Below are 24501 nucleotides of genomic sequence, written 5' to 3' on the forward strand. Positions count from 1 at the left end.
GGTCAGTTTGAAAATTTGTAAAAGTTAAAATTCTTCAAGTTAATTTTTTTTTAATTACTTTTATTCAACAAAAAAGCAGAGAGTCCACAAACTAAAATCTGTGGCAGTAGCCACAATGAGGAATACTGAGTAGCATTTTATGAATTATGTTACTGCATATACTTCTGTTCTAAAAGTAAACCTTGTTTCTAAAAGAAAAGCCTGTTCATTTATTCAGCAAATATTTACTGAGTCCTTAGTCTGTGCCATACACTGTGCTAAGCACTGAGGCTACAGCAGTGGGAAAACAGCCCTCAAAGAGCTTACAGGGTAGTTGAGGAGATAGACATTGATCAAATGCATAAATACAATTACAATTCTGACTAGCGTTTTGAAGAAGTGACATTCAAACTTTCACCTGAAAGATGAAAGTCCATTACTCTAGTCAGGACCAGAACTGAAATTTCTTTTTTAACACCAAGTGACAGGGCAGGGAAGATAAGGCATCTTTGGAAAAACAAAACAAAACAAATAACAACAAAAACAATCCAGAAGTTTCCCTGAGGGAAAATTAGACTGGTCAAAGTGAGCAAGACTGATAACATGGCTAGCATTCACTGATGGAGAGAATGCCAAGAGCTGAAACTGAAGAAACTTCTAGTGGCCATTGTTCAGGGCCCTGTAGGCCAGTTAAGCATTTTTACCTTTGTCCTAAAAGCACTGAGAGGTAATTGAAACATCCTAAGCAGGAGATTGACATGAAATAACAAGTCAAGTTCAGCACATTGGGGGTTACTGAACTCAATAGATATGACCTGCAAAAGAATTCCTCAGCACTTCCAATTCTTAAATATTTTTCTTTAAATCTTTTTAAAATCAGTTCTTAATGTCAGTGTATCAGAAAGACAACCTCTGGTTCTCACGCCTCTTCACTCCTGTGGCTTCTTTGGAAGAGGGAGGTTTTCTGATTCCTGTAGCCTTCCCTGTTTCTCTTCTAAGAATCCTGTAATCAGTTTGAAGATGCCTTGCCTCAGAGAAGCTTCACATTCCAGAGGGGCTTTGAGACTTCACATGCCAAATTTGGGACCAACTTACTTTAGATACTGCAATGGGAAAAGGATATTCGGATATTTGCCACAATTACGTGCCCAGGAAACAAAGCCATTTCAAGAATACTTCCCCAAATGCTTCATCACCAGTCTTGTCTGACAGCACCAGGACGTTATTATCCTCCTCTTTTCTGTCTTTGAAATTGTGAAAGTTGGAAAGAAATCTTGCAGACTCATTTTATATCACAACTGTATTATGCCCAGGTGTTAATTTCCAGCTCTCAGAATCCCCTACTGAAGCAGTGAATTGACAGGCTGTCACTCAGTGATTATTGAATGCAACACCACTACAGAGAGACAAGCACTCTTCTCATCATTCTACATGTACTAACTAATTTAATCCTCATTATTATGCCCACTTTATAGATGGCAAAACTAAGGCTTAGAGTGATGACCAACTTGGTCATAATAAATGGAACTAAAACACGAATAGAAACAGTCTTGCTCTAGAACTGACAGTAGTGCTATGAATTTTTTTAAAATTTCATTTATCTTGAAATGATTCTCCTGGTAGTCAGTGAGGTCTTGCAAGCAATCAGAGTCTAATCCACACTATAAATCCAGCATCTGCCAAGCACAGTGACTTAGGCCTGTAATCCCAGCGCTTTGAAAGGCTGAGGCAGGAGGATCACTTGAGTTCAGGAGTTCGAGGTTACAGTGAGCTATGATTAGGCCACTGCACTGCAGCATGGGTAATAGAGTGAGACACTGTCTCTAAAAAGGAAAAAAATTCAGCATCTAATGAAAAGAAAGATTAAAGAATGGTTGGGGGACATTTATAAGACAACATCACAGTAACTATATAATCACAACTTTCTATACTAAAGTAGACCATTCAATAAATAGATGTTAAAATGTTAATATACAAATTCAAAGGGAATTTAATTATCTCTTCAGATTACATAACTCACTTAGAAATATTTTCCTTCATGATACTGGTGGATAATACTAAAATTTCCACTAGCAACATCTTGGCTATAAGGAAAGGTAGGGGTAATATGAATGAATTAAGGCTTTTTTAGACTCTCACAGCAATCTGAGAAGTTTCAAAGGAAGACAATGAGCTCTTTATTTATAGGTGAAGAAAATACAAGTTTCAATGTCTCAGGAGCCTTTTAATGGAATTAATATTATATTTTTCTTTGCATGAGAAAATTTTTTTTTAAATTTCTTTAATTGGACAAACCTTTATTTACATATAAAGTCAAGCTTAAACTCCACAACATGTCAAAGGAAGTCCTTAACGATTTGGCCAAACACCTTTTCTGCTTCTTCTCAACTGCAGTCAGTGCCCCCACACCTCCAGGGCCCCTGCTCTCTGGTCCCCATGTTCTTCCTAGTTGCATCATCTCTTTCATGCCCATATACTTTTGCATGTGCTGTTCCCTTTTCCTACGATACCTTCCTTCAATTTCTTTGGAACCTCTTTCTCTTTATCTTACGAGTGCCTAGGCATGACCAAGTTCAAATAGCCTCTATTTAGTGAAATGGTCCTTAAATTCCCCCTTAATTTCTCCCAAGTAAAATGAATGATTTTATCTACTGTGCTCCCACAGAATTCTATGCCCACTTCTATTGTACCACATCATATTGTCATGGTGGGTTTACGCCTATTTTGCTTCTTAAACTTTGAACCACCTGAGCCCAGGACATTGGAGTTCAATGAATGTGTTGTTTTCTCTTTGGGTCCTAGGGATTGTAGTAGGTACAGGAAATGTATTAATGAATATAATATGATATTTTAATGGGCAGGTACTGGTAGAAATTGGCATGGAAATGGATAATCACAATGTTATGTGCTATGTACACTCACAAAACTATGCTTAAGAGGCATAAAGCATAAAAAAAAAAAAAAGGATCTTCACTCAGATTTGGATGGGAGGGGTTGAGATAATGCCCAGGCCAAATCTTAAAGGGTAGGGAGCAATTGGCCAAGAAGGGTATTGGAAGAAGACAGGCCTGAAAAAACAGGCAAGGCATGTTTGGGGGAAAACACAAGCATTTCAGTATCACTGGAGAACAAATGAACAGGAAGTAGCAATGAATGAGGTTGAGGAGGAGATGGCAGCTGATATGGTGGAGATAGGAAAAACTCATACACACTGCTGAAGAGTTAGGTATATCTTACAGGTGAGAGATGAATTTGTAGTTGTTCATGAAGAGGAATAATAATGCTCAAATTAATTTGAGAAACGTCCTGATTGTAGTGTAGAAAACACACAAAAAAGGAACATAGGCACAAGACTGTGGCAACATCTCTCCAAGAGAGATGAGGAAAGTCTAAACTCTGAAATGGCCTTAGGGAGTTACAAGTAGCACCACTGATGCACAATACATCTTTGTTAGATGAATGCATGGATGGATGAATGGAGGTACAGAAAGATAGGTGATTTAAATAAAGTTTAACCAGTTTTTCTTTGCTGTGATGTTTGTGTCTCCCCAAATTCATATGTTGAAATCCTAACCTTCAAGATGATGGCATTAAGAAGTGAGGCCTTTGGAAGGTGATTAGGTTGTGAGGCAGAATCCCCATGAATGAGATTAGTGCCCTTATTAAAGAGGCATGTGGGATCTTGTTTGCCCTTCCACCATGTGAAGATACAGTGAGAAAACTCCATTTATGAATCAAGAAACACCAAACACCAAATCTACTAGCACATTGATCTTGGACTTCCAAGACTCCAAAACTTTGAGAAATAAATTTCTGTTGTTTATATACTACCCAGGTTATGATATTTTGCTATAGCAGCCCCCAAAAAAGACAGCCTCATACCATAAAAATTGTTACATTGATGGCATTTTATTATGACCAGAGTCATCTTTCAGTTCATTCTTATTACCTGTCCAACACCAAGTATAACCAGCAATGTCCTAATTAGCTGTACATCATACATTATCAATGGCAAAAAAAAAAAAACAACAACAACAATTGGTTCTTTAGACAGCAAACAATTTTTTTCTTTTCACATGTAAGACACAGATATATAAACAGTTATACAACATATCTGTAGTATTAAAATTTCATGGATGAGGAGGACAAATAGGAAAACAATATTCAAAAAAGCTCCTTGGGAGGTAATATTGATAAAAGATTAAGAAATGCTATTCTAAATAATTGTGGTAACTTCAGTAGCATTTGCTAGTTTTAATCCAGTACGGTGAGTCTTTTTGTTTAACATAATTCTACTTGACACTATCTGAGTATTTGAGGTTTAACTTGGCATTATTGCTTGTTTTGTCTCTGGTATCATATTGACTTTAGGAAAGTATGCCTGAACAGAAAATAGAAATATTCCCATGACTCAGAGGAATGATATTTTAAATGTAATATTCATATTTCATCTAAGGACTACAAGTTATTTTGAAACAATGTTTCATCAATTCTCAAAGCAATCTATTTTATGGGGAAACAAAAAAGAACACTCTTGTGTTCTAACCTCTCCCTGTGGAGATAACTAAATTATCTAGTTGTTCTAAATTCAGGCCTTGATATTTTAACTTCTGAGTAACAGACGGCATCTGAGGAGCTGTTTCTGTGATGATCACGGTTCTGAGATGTGAATTTGGTTGCTCAGGAACCTCCCATTACCTAGTACCCAAGGGATCTGCTGAAGAAGCTACTCAGTTAAGGCTAATACAGAATCAATACTGGCCTCAGCATCACACTTACCTACTCCACCTCTCATCTCTCAAGGTGAGTGAGTCTGTTGAAAAATCATTCTTCCCAGGAAATACACTGTCCGTGATACTATCTCCAAAGAGCATTGGTCTTCTCGTATATGCAAAGGTGATGCCCCAGGCACAGCAAAGCCACTTCATCTGTTCTAGCAAGGCCAGAAGAGAAAGTTTTGGGTTCAACCAGACTGGCTGCACACATACTGCCACTGTACCTGTCGTTCTAATGAACTTGAATACACTCATGTCTGTGCTCCAGGGATTCAGATTGTCCCTTTTAAGATAGAATTATCTTTTAAAACTATTGCTGTGGGGACCAAATGTCTCCCTCCACCTGCTACTCTGTTTTCTAAAGGCATTGGGCCATTTAGGTCCACGTTATGCTCTTTTAGAAACAGCTGAGTCCTCCTATATCTAGGTCTCACAGGGAAATGTATATGCTGAAATTATGGATCAGGATTTTTAAGGTACTAGCCAGGGAATAGTGTAGCTCAAGGCCATTGACCCAGTGTTGTCTGAATGGGTTGAATTTCTTTAGACTAGATATACTTTCTGAGACCTGGGGAAATGCACATTTATCGCACTCCCTGCTTCCATCTCACTCAGCTCTTCTTAGTTTCCAAAAGGAGCATGGCTTCCTTCTTTTCTTGATTTTCATGACACTATATGCTCCTGATTTTCCTCCTACTTCTATATCTACTTCTGCTTGCCTTCTATGGAATCCATTTTCCTGCCCATCCCTTAAATGCTTCTGATTTTTTCTCTTTTTTCCTCCTCCTCAAAATCTAAATGATTTTATCCACTTTCACAACTCCAATTATTCTGTTTGTGGTGACTTCTGACCAGCTCTCTGTCCTGCATATCAGACCTGTACTAACCTGCAACTTGAGATCTCAACTCATGTTTTCCAAAGTTACCTCAAAATCAACGTGTATCGGACTGAATTTATCATGCCTGCTGGAAAGCCTTCGCTCCTATCTTTCCAAGATGAGTGAATGATGTCCACCTGCCAGAATACTGTTAGAAATCTAGGCATAATTCATGGCCTCTTTCTTCCTCTCCTTCTACATCCAATTTCATATCAGATGTTATTTTAGATGACATATAGATTTCAGGTATCTTTCAGATACACTGCTGCTACTGCAATACAAGCAGGCACTATCTCTGGTCTGCATTACTTCAGCAGCTCCTAATTGTGATTTCTGCCCCTAGTATTGCTCTCTCCCATCACTTATCTACACTGAAGGCAAACTAATCTCTAAATCACTAATCTAATCATAGTATTCCACCAGCTAACAGTTTTCAGTTGTTTCTTTTCTTTTCTTTTAATTTTGTGGGTATATAGTAGGTGTATATATTTATGGGTACATTAGATGTATTGATAAAGTCATGCAATGTGAAATAAGCTTACCATGAAGAATGGGGTATCCATTCCTTCAAGCATTTATCCATTGAGTTGCAAACAATCCAATTACACTCTTTATTTTAAAACGTATAGTTTTTATTGACTATAGTCACCCTGTTGTGCTATGAAATAGCAGATCTTATTTCTTCTTTCTAACTTTTTTTTAATACTTATTAAGTACCCCTGCCACCTCCATAGCCCTCCCACTATGCTTCCCAGCCTCTGGTAACCATCCTTCTACATTCTGTGTCCATGAGTTCAATGTTTTGATTTTTAGATCCCACAAGTAAGTGACAACATGTTATATTTGTCTTTCTGGACCTGGCTTATTTCACTTAATATAATGATCTCTGGTTCCATGCATATTGTTGCAAATGACTGAACCTTACTCCTTTTTATGGCTGAATAGTACTCCATTGCGTATATGTACCACATTTTTTTTTTTTTTTAATACAAAGTCTCGCTCTGTCACTAGGCTGAAGTGCAGCGGTGCGATCTCGGCTCACTGAAACCTCCGCCTCCCGGGTTCAAGCAATTCCCCTGCCTCAGCCTCCTGAGTAGCTGGGACTACAGGTGTGCACCACCATGCCCAGCTAATTTTTTATATTTTAATAGAGACGGGGTTTCACCATATTGGCCAGGATGGCCTCTATCTCCTGACCTCATGATCTGCCCACCTCAGCCTCCCAAAATGCTGGGGTGAGCCACCAAACCCAGCCACATTTTCTTTATCCAGTCATCTGCTGATGAACATTTAGGTTGCTTCCAAATCTTAGGTATTACAAACAGTGCTGCAGCAAACATAGGAGTGCAGATATCTCTTCAATATACTGATTTTCTCTCTTTTGTGTATATACCCAGCAGTGGGATTGCTGGATCATGTGGTAGCTCGATTTTCAGTTTTTTGAAGAAACTCCAAACTGTTCTCCATAGTGGTTGTACTAATGTACATTCCCACCAACAGTTTACAAGGGTTCCCTTTTCTCCATGTCCTCTCCAGCATTTGTTATTGCCTGTTTCTGGATATGAACCATTTTAACTTGGATGACATGATTTTCATCTCTCTGATAATCAATGATGTTGAGCCTCTGTTCATATGTCTGTTTGCCATTTGTATGTCTTCTTTTGATAAATGTCTGTTCAAATCTTTTGCCCATCTTTCAATTAGATAATTAGCTTTTATTCTATAAAGTTGTTCGAATTCTTTATATATCCTGGTTATTAATCTCTTGTCAGATGGGTAGATTGAAGATATTTTTCTCCCATTCTGTGGGTTGTCTCTTCACTTTGTTGATTGTATCCTTTGCTGTGCAGAACCCTTTTAATTTGATGTCATCCCATTTGTCCATGTTTGGTTTAGTTGACTGTGCTTATGGGATATTGCTCAATAAATTTTTGCCCAGACCAATGTTCTGGAGATTTTCCCCAAAATTTTTTTATAGTAGTTTCATAGTTTGAGGTCTTAGATTTAAGTCTTTAATCCATTTTGATCTCATTTTTGTATATGGTGAGACGTGAGAGATAGTGGCCAAGTTTTATCCTTTTGCATATGGATATCCAATTTTCCCAGCACCATTATTGAAGATACTGTCTTTTCCCTAGTGTGTGTTTGTAGCACATTTGTCAAAAATGAGTTCACCATAAATGTGTGAATTTGCTTCTGTATTTATTCTTTTCTGTTGGTCTATGTGTCCGTTTTTATGCCAGTGCCATGCTGTGTTCGTTACTATTTCTCTGCAGGATAATTTAAAGTAATGTGATTCTTCCAGTTTTGTTCTTTTTGTTTAGGATAACTTTGGCTATGCCAGATCTTTTGTGGTTCCACATAAATTTTAGAGTTGATTTTTCTATTTCTGTGAAGAATATCATTAGTATTTTGATAGAGATTGCATTGAATCTGTAGATTGCTTTGAGTAGTATGGACATTTTAACAGTATTGATTCTTTCAATGCATGAACATGGAACATTTTTCCATTTTTTTTGGTGTCCTCTTTCATCAGTGTTTTATAGATTTCATTATAGAGATCTTTCACTTTTTTTGGTTAATTCCTAGGTACTTAATTTTATGTGTGGCTATCGTAAATGGGATTGCTTATTTTATTCCTTTTTCACATTGTTCACTGTTGGCATACAGAAATGCTACTGATTTTTGTATGTTAACTTTGGATACTACAAATTTACTGAATTTGTTTATCAGTTTTGCTTTCTTACAGAGTCTTTATGTTTTTCCAAATATAAGATCATATCATCTACAAACGAGAAACATTTGACTTCTTTCTTTTCAATTTGGAAGCATTTTATATCTTTCTCTTTCTGACTGGTCTAGCTAGAAATTCCAGTACTATTTTGAATAACAGCGGTGACAGTGGGCATCCCTGTCATGGACCAGATTTTAGAGGAAAAGCTTCTAGTTTTTCCTCATTCAGTATGATACTACCTGTGGGTCTGTTGTATATGGTTTTTATTATGTTGAGATATGTTCATTCTATCCCCAGCTTTTTAAAAGAATTTTTATCATGCAGGGATGTTGACTTCTATCAAATGCTTTTTCAGCATCAATTGAGATGATCATATAGTTTTCATTCTTCTTTCTGTGGATATGATGTATCACATTAATTGATTTGCATATGTCGAACCACTCTTGTATTCCACGGATAAATCCCAATTGGTCATGATGAATGGTCTTTCTAATGTATTGCTGAATTAACTTTGCTAGTATTTTGTTAAGAATTTTTACATCAATATTCATCGGCGATATTGGTTTGTAGTTTTCTTTTTTTTAGATGTGTCTTTGGTTTTAGTATCAGGGTAATACTGGCCTCACAGAGTGAATTTGGAAATATTCCCTCCTCCTCTATTTTTCAAAATGATTAGAGTAGAATTGCTATTAATTTTTCTTTAAATGTTTGGTGGAATTATTCAGCAGTGAAGTCATCAGGTCTCAGGATTTTCTTTACTGGGAGACTTTTTATTATGGCCTTGATCTCATTACTTGTTATTGGTCTCTTCAGGTTTTTATTTTTTTCTTAGTTCAATCTTGGTAGGTTTTATGTGTCTAGGAATTTGTTCACTTCTTCTAGGTTTTCCTATTTATTGGCATGTATTTGCTCATAGTAGCCACTAATGATCTTTTGAATTTCTGCAGTGTCAGTTGTAATGTCTCATTTTCCATTTCTGATTTTATCTATTTATTTGGATTTTCCTTTTTTTTCTTAGTATGGCTAAAGGTTTGTCCATTGTGCTTTTCAACAACTGACATTTTTGTTTTCTTGATCTTTTGTATTTTTTTCATTTCAATTGCATCTGTTACCACTCTGATCTTAATTATTTCTTTTCTTCTACTAATTTTGGGTTTGGTTTGGTCTTGCTTTTCTAGTTCTTTAAGATGCATCATTAGGTTGTTTATTTGAAGCTTTTTTCTCTTTTGGGACATAGGCACTTGTAGCTATAAACTTCCTTCTTAGTACTGCTTTTGCTGTATCCCATAGGTTTTGGGGTGTTGTTTCCATTATTATTTGTTTCAAGACATTTTTCAATTTCCTTCTTAATGTCTTCATTGACCCACTGGTCATTCAGGAGCATATTGTTTAATTTTTATGCATTTGTATAACTCCCAAAATTCCTCTCGTCATTAATTTCTAGTTATATCCCAATTGTGGTCAGAGAAGATGTTTGATATTTAGATTGTTTTGAATGTTTTAAGATGTTTTGTGACCTAAAATATGGTCTATCCTTGAGAATGATCCATGTGTTGAGGAAAAAAATGTGTATTCTGTAGCTCTTGGATGAAATGTTCTGTAAATATCCATTAGATCCATTTGGTCTATACTGCAGATTAAGTCTGATGTTTCTTTGCGGATTTTCTATCTGGAAGATCTGTTCAGTACTGAAAGTAGGGTGTTGAAGTCGCTGGCTATTATTGTATTAGGGCCTATTTCTTTCTTTAGCTCTAAAAATATTTATTGTATGTATCTGGGTGCTCCAGTGTTGACTGCATATATATTTATGATTGTTATATACTCTTGCCAAATTGAACCCTTTATCATGGCACAGTGACATTATTTGTCTCATCTTACAGTTTTTGTCTTGAAATTTATTTTGTCTGATATAAGTATAGCAACTCCTGCTTTTTTTCTGTTTATTTGTTTCCATTGGTGTGGAATATCTTTTTCCAGTCCTTTATTTTCAATCTATGTGTGTCTTTACAGGTGACATGTGTTTCTTGTAGGCAATAGATCACTGGGTCTTGTTTTCTCATCCATTAAGCCAGGCTATGTCTTTTGATTGGAAAGTTTAGTTCATTTACATTCAATGTTATTATTGATAGGTAAGGACTTACTCCTACCATTTTGTTATGTGTCTTCTGGTTGTGTTGTGGTCTTCTCTTCCTTTTTTCTTTTTCTGCTTGTCTTCCTCTACTGAAGATGACTTTCCCTGGTGAGAGAATTTAGTTCTTGCTTCTTATTTTTTGTGTATCCATTGCATGTTTTTGGTTTTAGGTTACCAGGAGGTTTGCAAATACTATCTTATAACTCATTATTTTAACTTGATCACTTAACACTATTTGCATAAGTAAACAAACAAAAAGTAAACTAATAAAATATGCCTTAACTTCATCCCCAACTTTTAAACATTTTGTTGTTTCTACTTATATTTTATTGTACTGACTGTGTCTTGAAAATTTGTTGTAGTTTTTATTTTTGATTGGTTCATTGTTTAGTCTTTCTACTGAGGATAAGAGTAGTTTACAAACCACAGTGATGGCGTTATAATATTCTTTGTTTTTCTGTGTACTTACCATTACCAATAAGTTTTGTACCTTCGTCTGATTATTTATTGCTCATTAATGACCTTTTCTTTTTGATTGAAGTACTCTCTTTAACATTGCTTGTGGGGTGGGTCTGGTATTGATGAAATCCCTCGGCTTTTGTTTGGGAAAGTCTTTATTTCTCGAAGGATATTTTTGCTAGAGATCCCACTCTAGGGTAAAAGGTTTTCCTCCTTTCAGTACCTTAAATATGTCATGTCATGCTCTCCTGGTCTTCTTGTGTTTGGATATTAATATCTTTCTCTAATTTTGGAAAGTTCTCTGTTATTATTTCTTTGAATAAACATTCTACCCTTATGTCTTTCTTTTTCACTTACTTAAGGTCAATAACTCTTAGATTTGCCCTTATGAGCCTATTTTCTGCATCCTGTAGGCATGCTTCATTGTTTTTTATTCTTTTTTCTTTTGTCTCCTCTGTATATTTTCAAATACCCTGTCTTCAAGGTCACTATTTCTTCTGCTTGATCCATTCTGCTATTAAATGACTGTGATGCATTCTTTAGTATACAAATTGCACTTTTCAGCTCCAGAAAATTTCTGCTTGACTCTTTTTAATTATTTTAATATTTTCGTTGAATTTATCTGATAGAATTCTGAATTCCTTCTCTGTGTTATTTTGAACTTATTTGAGTTTCCTCAACACAGCTACTTTGAGTTCTTCATCTGAAAGGTCACATATCTCTGTTACTCCAGGATTGGTCCCTGGTGCCTTATTTAGTTCATTTGGTGAGGTCACATTCCCCCAGACGGTGTTGATGCAAGTTAGATATTCTTTAGTGTCTGGACATTGAAGAGTTAGGTATTTATTCTAGTCTTTTCTGTCTGAGCTTTTTTGTAGCCATCCTTCTCAGGGATGCCTTCTGGAAATTTGAAAAGACTTGGGTTTTGTGATCTAAACTGTGTCTACTTTAAGGGGCACCCCAAGACCAGAAATGCTGTGATTCTTGATGACTTATAGAGGTATCACCTTGATGGTCTTGGTCCAGATATGCGAGAATTATCTAAGTTACCAGGCAGAGATTTGTTCTCTTTCCTTACTTCCTTCCAAACATACAGAGTCTCCTGCTCCATTTTGAGCCACCTAAACCTGGGGATGGAATGAAACAAGCACCTCTGTGGCCACCACCACTATGACTGTGCTGGGTCATACCTGAAGCCAGCAAAGCACTGGGTCTCACGCAGGGCCTGCTGTAACCAGTCCCTGGCTGCTGTGTATGGTTTCTCAAGGACCTGGGGCTGAACAATCAGCAGGTGGCAAATCCAGTCAGGTCTGTATCCTTCCTTTCAGGATGGCAAGGTTCCCCAAGCCCTGGGTGCATCCAGAAATGCCATCTGGAGTCAGGAAGTAGAGCCAAAAGCCTTAGAAATATATCTGGTATCTTATTGTATTGCAGCTGAACTGGCACTAAAAACACAAGACACAGTCCTTACCAGTCTTCCCTGTCCTTTCCAAAGGTACAGGAGCCTCACCGTATAGCCACCACCACCCCAGTCATGATGAGTACTTCCAGACTACCACTGATGTTCCCTTAAGGTCCAAGATCTCTTAAGTCTGCTTCTGGTAGATGCTGCCTAGGCAGGGACTCACCCTTCAGGGCACTGGGCTCCCCTCTGACCCTGGGCAGGTCCAGAAATGTCATCCAACAGTGAAGTCCTGGAATCAGGGACTCTAAAAGTTTGCTTGGTGCTCTACCCACCATGGCAGTGTTGGTACCTAAGGTGCAAGACAAAGTCCCCTTTACTTTTCCCTCTGCTTTTCTCAACAAGAAGCAGTTTTGTCCCACAGCCACCATAGCTAGTAATGGGCTGAGTCTTACTTGCCAGCAAGTCTCAGAGGTTCACCCAAGATCCAAGATGTAGTACCCAGATATCTCTGCTGGTTATTTGGGGCCAAGGGCTCTTCAGTTAGCAGGTGATGAATGCTGGTAGGTCTACATCCTTTTCTTCAAGGCAACGAGTTCCCTTCTGGCCCAGGGTGTGTCTAGAAATGTCATCTGGGAGCTAGGGCCTAGAACGGGGACTTCATGACTCTGACTGGTGCCCTATCCTGCTGTGGCTGAGCTGGTATCCAAGAGGCAACACAAAGTCCTCACCATTCTTCCCCCTCTTCTCCCAAGTGGAAGAAAGGGGTCTCTTTTACAACCACAAGCTGTGCAGCCTGGGTTTAGGGGAGAGGTGATGCCAGCACTCCCTTGGTTACCAAGCTGATGTCTCAGTATGGAGTTGCCTACGAGTTGCAGTTCTTAAGACCTAGACTGCCTTTCAAATTTACTTGGAGATACAGAACACTGTAGCCCTCTGTGGTGAGGTTTGCAGGCACTCTGACTGCTGGAATCTGCAATTCCCTCTCTGGCTAGGCCTGGTTTAAATATTCCCTGTGTGACTGGGCATCAGCTGAGTTAGGTCTGGTTTTCATTTCTGCTCTAGCAGGACAGCACTGAATTTAATACCTCACAATTAGTGTATTCTCCCTTCCCCAGAGCCCAGAGATGCTCTCCATACCAGGCCATTGCTGGTGGGGGTTGAAAGGGATAGTATCAGTGATTCAGGACTGTTTTTTCTATTTCTTCGGTGGCATTTTCAGCAATATAAAGTTAAATCCAGGTACTATAGGTATTCACCTTATTTGTAGTTCTTATGAAGGTGTTTTTTGTTTTGTTTTGTTTTGTTTTTTTGCTATGTAGATAGTTGTTAACTTGGTATCCTTGCAGGTGGGACGCTGTCCTTGCAGGGGGATGTGGAGCCTTCTGTTCCACCATCTTGCTCAGCCTCCCAATTCAGTTGTTATATATTTCTCAAGGCCCTCTATTGTCTGGATTTTTTTCTCTTTAACATCTTTCAAAACGACCTTACCTTTTTTATACAACTTCTTCTAGGTTTTTAAACTCTCCTCCCTTTTTTCCCTTTTCTCTCCCTCTCCTTCTCCATCTCCATTTCATCCAGAAATTTAATGTTCACATGTATTTCCATCAAACTTTCTTTGTTAGTACACTATCAGGTCTCTGGCCTGTTCATTTATCCTTTTGTCATGGAAACCTCCCTTCCTGCCCTGCCCAAGTTATAGTAGTTCTCATTCCAATATGCTGTCAGATGAACCTGGACATCATCATTAACATCACCTGTATCTGTCTGCCTGTATCCCTTGCTCCTAAGCATACACCATGATTCTGTCAATGAAAGTAAAAATGGTATTTCCTCTGCCTGAAAGTGCATTGCATCATCCTCCATCTACCATTCCCACCTTTGTCCATCTAAATCTTCATAATCTTTCAATATTTATTTTAGGGAGCATGCTTCTGAAAGGTTTTCCTTGATTTTCCAGGCTATGCTAGGTGACTCTCCACTATGATCTCATGGTGATGAATGAGCTCTTACAGTGAAAGTCTAATCACACCGCTTCTCTGCTCAAGATACATCAAAGGCCCCTATTTTACTCAGAGTGAACATCAAAACGCTTATAATGGCCTAATGTGCCCTACAGAATCTGCCCCCTTTTCCTCATTATCCTCATTTTTTACTCCTCTCTTCTTTTCTCTAAGCTTAAGCATGCTACCCCTTTTGTGCCATGGCAATAGCTGGGATGCTTTCCCTAGATAGCCGCATGACTAACTCCCTTGTCTCCTTCAAACCTTTGCACAAATGTCCCTTTATCACTGAGGCATATTAAGCCACCCTATTTTAAAATGCAATCTGCATCACTCCTCCCCACCTGCAGTTTCCTAATCTTCCTTTCTTTTCTCCATTTCTATAGCACTTATTCCCTCCTATCAAACTATACATTTTTATGACTCTTGTTTATTGTCTGTTTCTCCTTATGAGAATGTAAGTTCCACAGGGAAAGATATTTTTATCTGTTTTGTTTACTTGAATCCTCCAGGTGCCTACAGTGATGACTGGAACTTAATAGGTGCCCAGTAAATGTGTTTGAAGAAATGAGCCCTGATTATATTGTGCTACAATTTCTTCCTTGTCTGCCTACCTACCACCAAACTGTACACTTTTTGAAGGCTGGGGATTTTACTATTATATCTATTTACATTATCTTAGCACATTTCCTCATAATAGTGGGTTCATAATAAATGTTTACTAAGTGACGTATTCATCTCTGACCTCCCCACTCCATAGTTTTGAAGGGTTTGTGATGACACCATATAAAATCAGAATATAAATGCAAGAATGTTGTTTCCTTCGTAGGGAAGCGTCATTATAAACTATTACAGTATCTGGGATCTGCCGAGATAAGGACTCCAATACGGACCAATATGAATATTTCTCCTACAGAGTTTCTGCAAAGGTTAAGAAACCCCCAGAGTCCATGTGGCCTTTTCCTCTTCCTGTACCTATACGTGAAACATTTATTTTAATAAGCTAGAAACTAAAGGGAAGACTGAGAATTGTAGAGCTTGAAAAATAATATCTTGCCTTCTGTGACTTTTCTTTTTGTTTCCTTTCTCAGAGCTCTTCCTGCCATGATGCAGTGGGTCCGCACACAGAAGCCAGGAGAGAGTGGCATCAATATTGTCACTGCCGATTTTGTAGAACTTGGTGACTTTATCAGCACTGTCATAAAGCTCAACTATGTCTTTGACGAAGGAGAAGCCAACACTTGATAGCACTACTTGGAGTTTCCATGATTAAGATGGAGAAGGCTCATTGTATTAGGGCATATTATCTGTAAACAATCTGATCTTCCTATTTCACTGAGTCTCTGAAGGGGATAGGGCTGGTAGTGGGTGGGAAAAGGGGAAAAACTGTTTCTTCAGTGATTACAATCATACTCTTCATTACTATAAATATTTCATTTCCCATTTGATGTGTGAAATCTACTTCTAGTGTTAGGAAGGAAAAAAATAAAAAAGACCAGTAACTTTGTTTTTCAAAATTAGTCTTTGTAATATAGAACTTATATGTGTTTACTTGATTAGGTTCTCTATTTCCATCCTACAGCTCCTACACTGTCTATATCCTGTAACCTTTCTGCTCCCTCTCTTGCTCGCTCTTTTTAATCAGATACTGTATGGAAATCAAAACAATTGAATGCCCAACATTTTGTGTATTACATTGTTGTCTTAAAACGTACTTGTTTTGTGGGACTTGGTATAATACTCTATAGTCATCTGCAGTTGGGCAATCATAGCTAACTTTTGGTCATAGAAAATCTGCATCAAATCAGTTTCCATGCATCAGTAATATTGAAGGTCATAATCAGTGATTTTTGTTATATGAAAATAATAGTGTTTCACAGTATTTCTATTTAAGGCAGCTATAAATATAGGATAAAAATGTTTTTGGAGAACTGTGAATGCCAACTTCAGAGGGAAAGATGATTGAGGGGTGAAAGAGATGGATGGTATTTTAATTTGGCAATATCTTAAATAATATTTCCCTGCAAGTACCCAGTACATGGTAAGGTACAACTGTGTTAAAATTGAAAACTTTGAAAAGAACTCTTTAAAAGGCCCTCTTAATGAGGCTCTTGATGAAAGCAAAAAAGAGAAGGAGGAAGGAAGGAGGAAGGAGGAAGGAAGGAAGGAAGGGAGGGAGGGGAGGGAGGAGGGAGGGGAGGGAGGGAGGGAGGGAGGGAGGAAGGGAGGAAAGGAGAAAGGCAGGAAAGAGGAAGGAGCAAAGGAGGAAGGACAGGAAGGGAGAAGGGAGGAAAGGAGGAAAAGGGAAGAAGGAAACAAGGAGGAAGAAGAATAAAAAAAAGACTGCAAGCTTTCCTGCCAATTTGGGATTTTCAAATATTTAATTCTAAATTCCATATTTTAAGGAAGATTTTCAAGAAACTTCAAGTTTTCAACTTGAAGGAAAGAAAGAGGAAGGCTGATACAAAGAGTTAGAGCAATGTTTTTGAAATTATGTTCATGAAATCACAGGGATCTGTGAAATATCTTTAGGAAACTCTTGAAATTTATGAGATCTGAGTGGACTTGTTTAAAATTGGCACTGACTCCTCACTTCTGAGTTTCATCCTATCTGAAGGATGAGATTAAGGCAGAGGCAAAAGTTTCATACAAAGTTTCTGCAACCTAATATTTAATCTTCCGGGTCTACAGGGAAGAACAATGAAATAGCTTGAGCATTACTTCCTCCTTGGAGTCTTTGTGATATTTGACAACTCTAAAAAGTAAAAAAAAAAGAAAAAAACTTAGTAAGAGCACAATAATCCTTGGCTATGTACTTCACAGGAATATTGTGAGATTTTTATAAAAATTATAAAATTTGATGAAATTCTTACAATTATGAATTATTTTATTTTCATGTTTAGAAAAAATCACACCTCAATAGTTTCCTAAGATAATACAGTCCATGCAAAGTAGGGTCATAGAGAAATAAAAGCATGCCCTCAGCTTTTAATGAACTTAAATGTAGGACATATGGCTAAATCTCTTAGACTTAGATAAGGGAGTTGAATTCAAAGCTATATATGTCAAGATCATAAATAATCAAGAGTTGATTTCAAGATTATAAATACTCACGATCAGAAAATAGTACTTATTAGCAATTAAAGGGAGGGAAAGGAATTGTTTGTACTGAAGAGAATGTTTATAAGGAGTGTGTATGTACCTGTGGTATACCAAATAACATACATGTACACACAAAAATGTGTGTATACATTTGGGTTGTGTGTATACATCCTGCCATACACAATATACAAACATACGCCCACTCCTGTGCAAGGATACAGATTCAAACATACACAAACACACATAGATATGGACACAGTACAATTCTTCTTTTCAAATGAAAACATTGATAATATTAAATAATTTAATTTTAAGACTGAAACCCTTAATCATGTGTGAAAAAGAGTAATAAAACCTTTGAGAGTAGAGTCAATGATCACATTAAAGTATTTTGTAAAAGAATTCTAGTGCAGGACTTAATTATTTTAAAATATATTTCTTTTCTTCTTTCCATTTTCCCTTCCCCTGTATTTTTATTATCGTTCTTTTACACCTGCTCTTTATGTGACAGTGTATATGAATCCTTTTAAAATGATTAGGATTATTGAAATGTATGTCCCGTACATTTGATTTTGGGACAGACTTTCTCTCTAACTGGCTATTCATTTATCCTTCAGGAGGATCTTTAGCCAAGCATACTTGCAATGACACACTAATTTAATGTTATAAATATAATAGAAAACAGATTTTTCATCATATTAATGAATAAAATATAGAGGTAACTATGTTATATTTTCTTGAACCTAGATACTTTCTCATAGTGTTTGCTTAGAATTAACTTTGTCCTATCTGTCAACTGGGTGCTGGAAAAAAACAAACTTGATGAAGCTTTTGAATAATTGTGCAGTTTTTTAACTAGGGAAAGGTTTGTACTGCTGCTAATGATATGCACCCAGAAACCTTGTTAGACAAAAGGCACTTTCAAGCCAATGCTATAATTTCCGTGTGGACATACAGTGCCTATGTAGCAGGCGCTGAGTAAATAGACTTGCCTTAATTTATAAAGGAGGGAAGAGGTAGAAGGGAGCCATGGGTCCTCTAGCAAGAGGGGGAGTTTACTAAAAGGGAGTCCTTGGAAATGAGAATGGAGAGAAGGTGGCTTTGACTGTCTTCTATCCATTAGCCCTGCCCTGGAGCACACTGGGGAAGCAGACTGCAGGCCTTCCAAAAGTAAAAAATGGTGACATGCAATCGAAGGTTACCCTCAGCCTATGCACCTTTGTCTTAGCTGGGCATTGTCTTTTCAGAGAGCTTGTAGCACGAGGGCTACACATGGGCCCCAAGATGGCGGTAGATACATCTTGGTGCACTTTTTGTTTTGCTTGTTTCTTAAGACTGTTTCACAAGTCCTGCAAGGCAAAAAAACAAAACAAAACAACCAAACAAATACAATCTAACTTTTACCCTATCTACAGCAGGAAATCAAAGGAGTGGGTGCGATGAGAGAAAATATGCAAAGAGATCATTTTTAAGTTTGCTTTCCTATCTGTAATTTTCAAGGACTAATATAGTAGATTTTTCTTCTGCCAATATCATTTATGTCTCCCTATTTACCACACAATCATGTAAATGCAGAGAATGAGGAGGCACCTTTTAAAAGCCTTAGGATATTCTATATGATGACCTCAATATTTACTTTCAGCCATACTGGGAAAACTTACTTTTCATGGAGTGCCACCTAACAGTGAATGTATTAGAGTATAAAATGTTTGCCATGTATACACCTGTATGTGTACATACACACATTACACACACACACACACACACACAGAGAATGCACATTTCACACACATACACTTATTATTCAAGTTGAAACTGCACTTGAATCAATCTGATTCTATTGCTGTTTCAACTCTTAAAATCAGTATCTCCTACATTAGTAGATAATTCAAATATTTAAATATTTAAGAGGAGAAAAGTAACTAGAAAACCAATGAAAAGTGAGACCATCAGAAATAGAAAATGCCTGGCACTAACAATCTATCTAAATTGTCAATTTCACTTCATATTAGAGAATTCAAGATGGACTAGACTATAAATTACAAACACATACACACATCTTCACTTAAAGTTGTTTAAGTTATTTGAAATTCTGACATGATTTTAGCCAGGGTTATTTGTTCAGGTTCTTCTTTGTTAGGATTCCAGACTGGAAAGTTGGAATTCTCAGGAAATGCATGTTTCCATGAGTTTTTCAGTTTTACAGTTTTACAGATCCAACGACACAATCTTTTAATCTTTGGTCACTCAACCAAACAGGAGTTCCATAGGCACAGTGCTCACACTTTGAATTGCTAATAGAAAATAATGCACAACATCCTCAGGATATGCTAAACAAGGTTTTTAAGAGCATTTTATTTTACAGCACTTTAGTCTTTTCAGCTAGATTTCAGTGACACCATAGTGTAAATGCTATATTTGCCATAACTTATTGGTGGCTCCTGTGTTACATACAGTTTTAAATAATGCTCTAAATTGTTTGTTTTCCCAATGATAATGATAAAATGTTCCGTAGAATTTGTAAAACATGTCAATTGAATCTGTTGAAAATTGTGTAACTGTTATTTCAATTGTGATACTATTTTGCAGGTATTAGTTTTAAATGTATATTTGTATGAGTCCAAAGTATGTGCTTGTATGTGGTATGCGTGTGTAAGTATATAATCTCTTATCAAAAATCAAACTTATCCTAAAGAAAAAGGGCACGTTGTGACCAGCTTTAATTTATTAACAGTTTTCGTTGTTGCTGCAATTTGGATTTAAAATTGAAACCGAAATTAAGTTTTTGTTAAAAATGGTGTCTTTTAATTTTTTGAGGAATGGGCTTTAGAACCTATCTGAGTTCCCACAAGCAAACTGTCCGGCTTGTGAGGCACCTCCATTGCTTTTCGAAATAATCAAACATCAATTCATGTATTAACTTCATCAACACACAGACTAATTTGTTTTCATCAGCAATAAAACCAGTACACCTCGAAAGTTGACCTTCCCAATATGGCACCCATTTTCTTTAATGATAAATTTTCCAAGAAAATTGTTTCTCCAAACCATTACTTTTTAAAATTCGATCTTCTCAAGTTAAATGAACTGCCTTGGTGTTAGGAGAGCTTTTAAAGGCCCATCCATACTAGGCGGTTCCAACATGGTTCTCTTCTCGAGAAAACAAGCATGCAACCTGCACACTTTTCCGGTCTGCCCCATGTGTAGAATTAGTCTAGCGATAGAAAACTCGTGACTGACAAGGATTTACATATGTGGTCATGCTTGAAGCAAAAATTCCGACCTTCTTTGGACTTGGCATCTGGGTACAGAATATTAATTAACTTTCTTATTTCCTTTCTTTCTGCATCCTTAGTTATTCCTTTTCAATATTTAGAGTTGCCAGGTAAAATACAGGATACCCAGTGAAATTTAAATTTCAGATAAACATTATTCCTTTAGCGTATTTCTCATATATTTTATCAGAAATACTTTCACTTTAAAAAAAGTTTATCTGAAATTCAAATGTAACTGAGTATGTCCTATATATTTTTCCTTAAATCTCACAATTCTATCCACACTGCCTTTCTAATCTTTTTCAGTTGGGCTAACTATAAGGGGCGAGATCTACCTCCCTCCATACCCCTGCGTTCAGACACCTTATGAATATCTGCAGTCATAATGCCTTGAAGAAGGAAAACATTGGTCAGCTCTAGGTCCTGAAAATGCTTTTTGAAGGACCAGCTTGAATACAGATGGGATATTCAAGTAAATATCTTCATAAGATGAATGCCACCATGTTCAACATTTCCCTTCGCCAGCCTGTTGTGAGGTCCAAGTTTCCCCATTAATCCCTTATGTAGCATTTCCCACTAACTAGGAAAACCAAAACACACCAACATATTATAAATGCTCCTGAAAAGTGGCAGCACCTCCTAACTTAGTACCAGGACCTCTTTTAAATTCAATTTCTTTTTTCTTTCAGAGAAATAACAAACTAATTCATTATTTCCCCATTAACAATTTACCACAAATTATTTTATCAGGTTAAAACTGGTCATCTATGGAATCGTAGAAAAGGTGACATAGGAAGGAACTGTCTTCACTTCTGGAAGAATAAAAGAGTCTGAGGTATAGACACTGCCCTGGTGACACCTCCTTAGAACATTGTTGGGAGACTGGGGAGGCAGGCACAAGTAGGGGATAGAATCTGACCTGACATGAAGCTATCACCTGGCAGAGAGACTTGTCAAAGAAAATTATAACAACCAGCACTATTTTATTTTTTTGGAATTGAAAACCCAAGAAGCCCCAAAATAAGAACAGTGAGATCAAAGGCTAGTTTCTAAAAACAGTGTAGAAAATAGAAACATGTTGGAATTCCTAAATTCTAGCTTACAAATACTCTCGTTTCCAACAGTGAATCCTTGACAGAGCCTGAATGCAGACGGACTTTTGAAACATTTTCTGTAGCTACCTCCTCTCTTGAAATGCCTATAAGTGGCAGAGGAAAATCCAAATCCTTTAATATAACATGTCCATCTTCTGACTCCTGCTTACACACATTTCCATTGATTTGCTTCAGTTCTGGAGGATGGGAATTTGCAGGGCTGGTGACATTTCCTTCATTAGACACCAGGAATTCACCAGAGAGAGACAGATTTGTGCCTTCTCTTTTTAGGATCTGGTCATTGATACTTTAATAAATGTAGTGTAAAGAAAATCCATGCCTACAGTCTGTATAGAAAATGTGAATTTTTTAAATAAGATTGTGTTCTTAATGTAAAAAAGTTTATTTGTATTCAGTGAAATGCCTAATAAAGTCCTGGTATCAATTATCTTTATTTTTATTTTAATATTCATCAGTGCTTCATTATAAGCTCGAAATGGATCTCTTAAATAGGGCATGACTCAGAGCATCAAAAAATATAATTCTTTTTTAACAATGTGAATCATTATATTAGGGTTTCTACCATAAAAATATATACGTATATTATCTACCAATAAAGTCAATGCTGTGAGTCCTTCAATTTGTACAAAAGTTAGGTATCTGATGTCCAATACACTTCACTTCCGATATTACGAACAAGGCCCATATCAATGTAGCAATATTACAGTAACATAGTATATTAATATTATAAAACACCATTTCAAAGTTAAAAGCTTCGAGTGAAGGAAATCTATCTACTTTTGTTGGACCTGCATGGTACCTAATACAGGAGACATTATTTCAGAAGTGGAATTGCCTTTGTATTTCACCAAGTAAATCCTACCTGCTGGGGTTTAAATCACACTTAAAACAAAATTTAAGCATTGTAATAGTATTATCAAAATAGTAAAGCAAATAAATATGGTCCAAGATTATCTCTGGGACTGAGCATGGACATAAATCCCCCCAAAAACTCTACTAATATGTATAGATGATTTCTATTTATAAAGCTGTAGTGATTGCTACATTCAAGAAGTAGTGTATGTCTGCAAATAATAATCCACATAACTGTATCTGTGTGTCCTTAATATTGTTATAGCTTCATCAGAGCTGTTATTCATTTATTGTGTCATTCAGCAAACATTTGCCTACTTTGTGGCAGGCTCCCCACTAAGCACTATAAAACATTTCTAAAAAGTTTCCTAGGAAAATGGACAAAGTACATCTTTGGTAGTCTCTCACTTGAGCTAACAACTGGCACTATTTTGTCTCCAAGCAAAGCATTCATTGTCAATGACATTTTCAAAGTAATATCCCCAGATAATAAAATGGCTTGAACACAGTTATTCCTAAGCCTGAGAAGAAAGGGACAACTTCTAAAATAAGTATAATTGGAAATAGGTTGGTCATGACCACAGGCAATGAAGAGTAGACTCTTGTTCTCTCCCTAACACAAACTTTGTCACTATGTACAGGACACTGTGTGCAAGCTAGTGGCCACTTCCTACCTGTAGCTTTAAAACAGAAAAAGCGGGGGGTGGAGCAAGATGGCTGAATAGGAACAGCTCCAGTCTCCAGCTCCCAGCATGAGCAACACAGAAGACCGGTGATTTCTGCATTTCCAACTGAGGTACTGGGTTCATCTCACTAGGGAGTGCCGGACAATCAGTGCTGGTCAGCTGCTGCAGCACGACTAGCGAGAGCTGAAGCAGAGGGAGGCATCCCCTCACCTGGGAAGCTCAAGGGGGAAGGGAATCCCTTTTCCTAGTCAGGGGAACTGAGACACACAACACCTGGAAAATCGGGTAACTCCCACCCCAATACTGTGCTTTACCAAGGGTCTTAGCAAACGGGCACACCAGGAGATTATATCCCACACCTGGCCAGGAGGGTACCACGCCCACGGAGCCTCCCTCATTGCTAGCACAGCAGTCGACAATCTAAGGCAAGGCAGCAGTGAGGCTGGAGGAGGGGTGCCCACCATTGCTGAGGCTTAAGTAGGTAAACAAAGCCAAGCCGCTTGGAAGCTCGAACTTGGTGGAGCTCACAGCAGCTCAAGGAGGCCTGCCTGTCTCTGTAGACTCCACCTCTGGGGACAGGGCACAGCTAAACAACAACAACAACAACAAAAGCAGCAGAAAACTCTGCAGATGCAAACGACTCTGTCTGACAGCTTTGAAGAGAGCAGTGGATCTCCCAACATGGAGGTTGAGATCTGAGAACGGACAGACTGCCTGCTCAAGTGGGTCCCTGACCCCTGAGTAGCCTAACTGGGAGACATCCCCCACTAGGGGCAGTCCAACACCACACACCTCACACGGTGGAGTACACCCCTGAGAGGAAGCTTCTAAAGCAAGAATCAGACAGGTACACTCACTGTTCAGCTATATTCTTCTGCAGCCTCTGCTGCTGACACCCAGAAAAACAGGGTCTGGAGTAGACCTCAAGCAATCTCCAACAGACCTACAGCTGAGGGTCCTGACTGTTAGAAGGAAAACTAACAAACAGGAAGGACACCTACACCAAAACACCATCAGTACGTCACCATCATCAAAGACCAGAGACAGATAAAACCACAAAGATGGGGAAAAAGCAGGGCAGAAAAGCTGGAAATTCAAAAAATAAGAGTG

At 37.7% G+C, this 24501-nt stretch overlaps 1 protein-coding gene across 1 annotated transcript in view; it reads left to right on the plus strand.

Annotated features, from left to right (window-relative positions):
• PLCXD3 (phosphatidylinositol specific phospholipase C X domain containing 3) overlaps positions 1 to 22280 on the plus strand; it is a 207385-nt gene extending 185105 nt beyond the window's left edge. Inside the window, exon 3 of the mRNA XM_017867297.1 lies at positions 15453 to 22280. Within this exon, the coding sequence (XP_017722786.1) occupies positions 15453 to 15606 (154 nt within the window). The 3' untranslated portion in view covers positions 15607 to 22280. The remainder of the gene's footprint in view (positions 1 to 15452) is intronic.
• The last annotated feature ends 2221 nt before the right edge of the window (positions 22281 to 24501 follow it).

This window comes from Rhinopithecus bieti, unplaced genomic scaffold (genome assembly GCF_001698545.2).
Source record: "Rhinopithecus bieti isolate Rb0 unplaced genomic scaffold, ASM169854v2 scaffold_3521, whole genome shotgun sequence".
In the NCBI taxonomy this organism is placed as follows: domain Eukaryota; kingdom Metazoa; phylum Chordata; class Mammalia; order Primates; family Cercopithecidae; genus Rhinopithecus; species Rhinopithecus bieti.